The sequence below is a fragment of the Crocuta crocuta genome, unplaced genomic scaffold (genome assembly GCF_008692635.1).
Source record: "Crocuta crocuta isolate KB4526 unplaced genomic scaffold, BGI_CrCroc_1.0 scaffold645, whole genome shotgun sequence".
NCBI classification, from domain to species: Eukaryota; Metazoa; Chordata; class Mammalia; order Carnivora; family Hyaenidae; genus Crocuta; species Crocuta crocuta.
This window is the reverse complement of record NW_027530190.1, coordinates 2,676,484-2,680,563: the sequence shown is the minus strand read 5'-3', so window position 1 is coordinate 2,680,563 and position 4,080 is coordinate 2,676,484. Positions and strand designations below refer to the sequence as shown.

Here is a 4,080-nt window from a genome sequence, read left to right as displayed (position 1 = left end):
CTCAACAGGTGACTTTCTGAGAAGTTTGAAAATCTCACCTGTGTCCTTTATCTTCAAGTTGATAACAAGAATTTAAAAAGAGATCATCCAAATCTCTTATTAAAGTATACAGAGAGGGGGCGCCTGGGTGGCTTAGTCGGTTAAGCGTCCGACTTTCGCTTAGGTCATGATCTCGCGGTTCGTGGGTTCGAGCCCCGCGTCGGGCTCTGTGCTGACTGCCAGCTCAGAGCCTGGAGCCTGTTTCAGTCTGTGACTCCCTCTCTCTCTGACCCTCCCCTGCTCACGCTGTCTCTCTCTCTCCTAGAAACAAAAACATTTAAAAAATTTTTTAAAGTATACAGAGAGAAGGAAATATTTTAAATTTCTCTCTTTATAGAATTATTTAGTTATGCAATATATTTGGGCAAGGAAAAGAAGAGGAATTGAATTAAATTTTCACAATGAAGCCAGATACAAGCTGAAACACTATCACTAATGTATCTTCATGATACAAGAAATAGATTATTGTACATTTTTAGACTGGTCTTAATGGAATTTAATATGCTTTGAATTAAATGATGATCAGTTATGGCAGAACTGCTGATTAGCAACTTTGTTTAAAAAGAAAAGTTCCAATGCGTTGTTTAATTTCGGTTTACCTTTTCTCATATTCTCTTCCAGGATTTAAATCAATTCATGACTCTCTCAGCTCCCTCCAACAAATACAGAAAACAAAGATGGATTTAGAGAAATATAAAGTACAGAAGGACCTAAAGAAATTACAGCGTAAGATAGTGGAGCTGCAGGAAGTATAAACTTTTTGGTCATCTTTTTCACCAGCCAATATAGTGGTTTGCTGGCAAAAGTTGGGAAGAAGTCAGTGTCTCCGGAATGTTGTCTGCTTCTTATACCTCTGTATTTCTTACCACCTTTTTCAGGAAATGAATGTGCCAGAAAACCCAATAAAGCAGAGAAGCTTATGGTGTCTTCACTAACTTATTGAGAAAGCGAAGGAGTTTTTTTTTACACACATGCCTTTTTATATTTTTATTTGCCTATAAAACAGAGCAAAATGTCCACATATAAGTGAAGCGGGACTGGTATAAACATAAAAGAGGGGCAGGAACTTTGGCAAATTGGACCACTTACTCTGTCTATAAAGGAATAGCCACCATGCAGTTCTGGTTCTTTACTAATATGCATACAATCCACTAGTGCCAAAATTTCCTTTTTCAAGAAAAACTAGAAATCTAGTTTTATATGAAGCCATATAAGCATTAGCGTCTAGTTCGAAACAGTTCTTTCACTGGGAGGGAATATTTGTGGGGCAAATACAACTAGCAGGCTATCAAATTGCAACTTCTGATCCAGAGATTCTTGTCTTCTAACAATCCGAATATTTATAGCAAGTCTAACTTATGATTATTTAAATTATTGATTCATTGTACTCAAGATGTATCAGAAATATGAACAAGAGCTAACGATGCAAAATAAAATATGCCAGTTTCCATGAAAAATCATCCAACATAATTTGATCTAGGTGCATTCAGGAGTGCTTCAAACACATAAACTAGTTTCCTATAAAGTTAAAATATTTCTAATTTTTCTAGACATAAATGTTAAATGTAGAGACTAGCATTAAGCAATAAAATCTTTAAAAGTAAAAATAAGCTATTCATGTCATACACTGCTGAAATAAAGACTGATTGCTTTTTTATTTGCTTTTCTTTTTTTAAAGATTATTTACTTATTTTGACAGAAAGAGAGTGAGAGTGCAAACTGCGGAGGGGCAGAGAGAGGTGGAGAGAGAACCCCAAGCAGGCTCCACAATGCCAGCATGGAGCCCAATGCAGGGCACTAGCTCATAAAATCATGACCTGAGCCAAAATCAAGTCAGATGCTTAACCGACTGAGCACCCAGGTGCCCCCAAAGACTAATTTTTAATCAAAGAGCTTTTTGTAAATCTGGTAAGAGGACTCTTGCTTCAGATTTAGTCTCTTGCCTTGGTTTAGGGACAAGTGATAACTTCTCCCCTAAGAAAGTACAAATTTACCTTCCAAATAAATTTTTGACCAACGCCCACCTAATTTTTTAGTTACATGAAACATCTCCATTTATTTTTATTTATTTACACAAAGCATCATCGACTATATTCCAAGGGATTTTCATAGCAGAAGAGTTTAAAATGTAATAACAAGTATCCTTTGCGAACAAGTGCCATGCTAAGACAAAGAGCCAATATCTCAAGTAATAGTAAATAACTCTTATAAGTTGATAAGAAAATAATAATAGTGAACAGGCAAGTTAAAGGAACCATTTTCATATCGCCAAAAATTGAAGCAATTAATAATATTGGTTGGTAAAGCTATTGAGAAGTGTGCACTCCTGTTATTGGTGAGTCTATAAACTGGTACAATGACTAACAGGGCAATTTGGAAACATCCGTTAACATTTTAAAGTGTATTTCTCCTTTGACCCTGAAATTTTACCATTAGAAATTTAAACTACAGAAAATAAAAATCCTTCCAAAATGTGCAAAGATGTATGACCAAGGATGCTCACTACAGCACCATTTGTTAAGTAAAACAAATAAACTGAAAACAACCCAATTAATAGGAATTGTCTGACTAAATTAATGATATCACCAGATAAAAATGCTATCCAACCCTTAAAAAGAACACAAAAAGAGGGGCGCCTGGGTGGTTCAGTGGGTAATGCATCTGACTTTGGATCAGGTCTTGATCTCACAGTTCATGGGTTTGCATACTGTGCTGACAGCTCAGAGCCTGAAGCCTGCTTCAGATTCTGTGTCTCCCTCTCTCTCTGCCCCTCCTCCACTCACACTATGCCTCTCTCTCTCTCTCTGTCTCTCTCTCAAGGATAAATTAACATTAAAAAAAAAAAAGAACACAAAAAGATATCCAAAATTCACTGTTAGGTGAAAAAAGTAAGTTACAAAGCAATATGGATATGATCCCACTTATGTCAAAAAATATTTTTAGGGGCACCTGGGTGACTCGGTTGGGTGTCCAACCCCAGCTCAGGTCATGCTCTCACCATTTGTGGGTTTGGGCCCCACACCAGGCTCTCTGCTGTCAGCCCAGAGCCCAGAACAAGTCCCCTGTTCCCTTCTCTCTCTGCCCCTACCCTGCTTGGCTCTCTCTCTCTCTCTCTCTTTCTCTCAAAAATAAACATTTAAATATATATATATATTTAAATATGTTAAACATAGTATGCATACCATATAGTATTCAAAAACTGTAGGAATTTACAACAAACTTAGCCACAATTAGATTATGAACAACTTTGCTTTCTACATAAGAATTTATTAATGTTTTTACATTATGATGATATTTTTGTTTTCAGTAAAAATATATTTTGAAAACATCCACCACAACAAATACACTACTAGGCTGAAAGAGTAACTCTTTGTAATAAACCATATAAGTGGTTATAGGAAGGGTTAAATTAAGAATCCAGACAGACCAAGAGCCAGGTCATCTCACTCATATCTATTTTTTACTCTACAGTTTTTTTCCTTGTGAGGAAAAATGCTCTAAATTGAACTTCAAATAATAGCTACTCGGTTACTGTAACTTGATCCTATAATCAAGCCAAAGGGTTTGCAGAATGGATCTCTCTCACTGGTGGTGACAGGGTCGTACTATGTAGAAATGAATGCAATGCAAGAGGGTAGGAGTGGAATCAAAGGGTCTTCTGCCAGTATTCTTGCTTGAAATCCCAAGGTTTGCATAGACGCTAGATAACCTGAGAGCTATGCCTAGTGAGAAGGCGGATCCAGGTTTTGGAGGACCTAAAGCTTACACAGTTTTGACTTATTGTTAATGCCCTGTTCCGATGAATTGGCACAGAAGGCTGTAGGGATATTCCTGAAGACGGCTACCTCAGAACAGCCACAACTTACCTCCCTCTAGAAATGACTATGAATAACAGAAACATATCCCTCTAACCTGAATGTATCCCCAACTCAACTTCTCTTTTGCTGGATCCAAAGATGCCCATAGCTCCTCCTGGGGTATCTGACATCAGTGGAAGGGGGGGGAGTTGAGATGATGATATTAATAAATGGTCTTATTGTA

The 4,080-nt window shown here is 37.2% G+C and overlaps 1 protein-coding gene across 3 annotated transcripts in view; it reads left to right on the top strand.

Annotated features, from left to right (window-relative positions):
• FAM81B (family with sequence similarity 81 member B) overlaps nucleotides 1-959 on the top strand; it is a 54,798-nt gene extending 53,839 nt beyond the window's left edge. For all 3 annotated transcript variants that reach the window (XM_077765205.1, XM_077765204.1, XM_077765206.1), the window contains one exon: nucleotides 661-959. In XM_077765205.1, the coding sequence (XP_077621331.1) occupies nucleotides 661-794 (134 nt within the window). In that variant the 3' untranslated portion in view covers nucleotides 795-959. The remainder of the gene's footprint in view (nucleotides 1-660) is intronic.
• The last annotated feature ends 3,121 nt before the right edge of the window (nucleotides 960-4,080 follow it).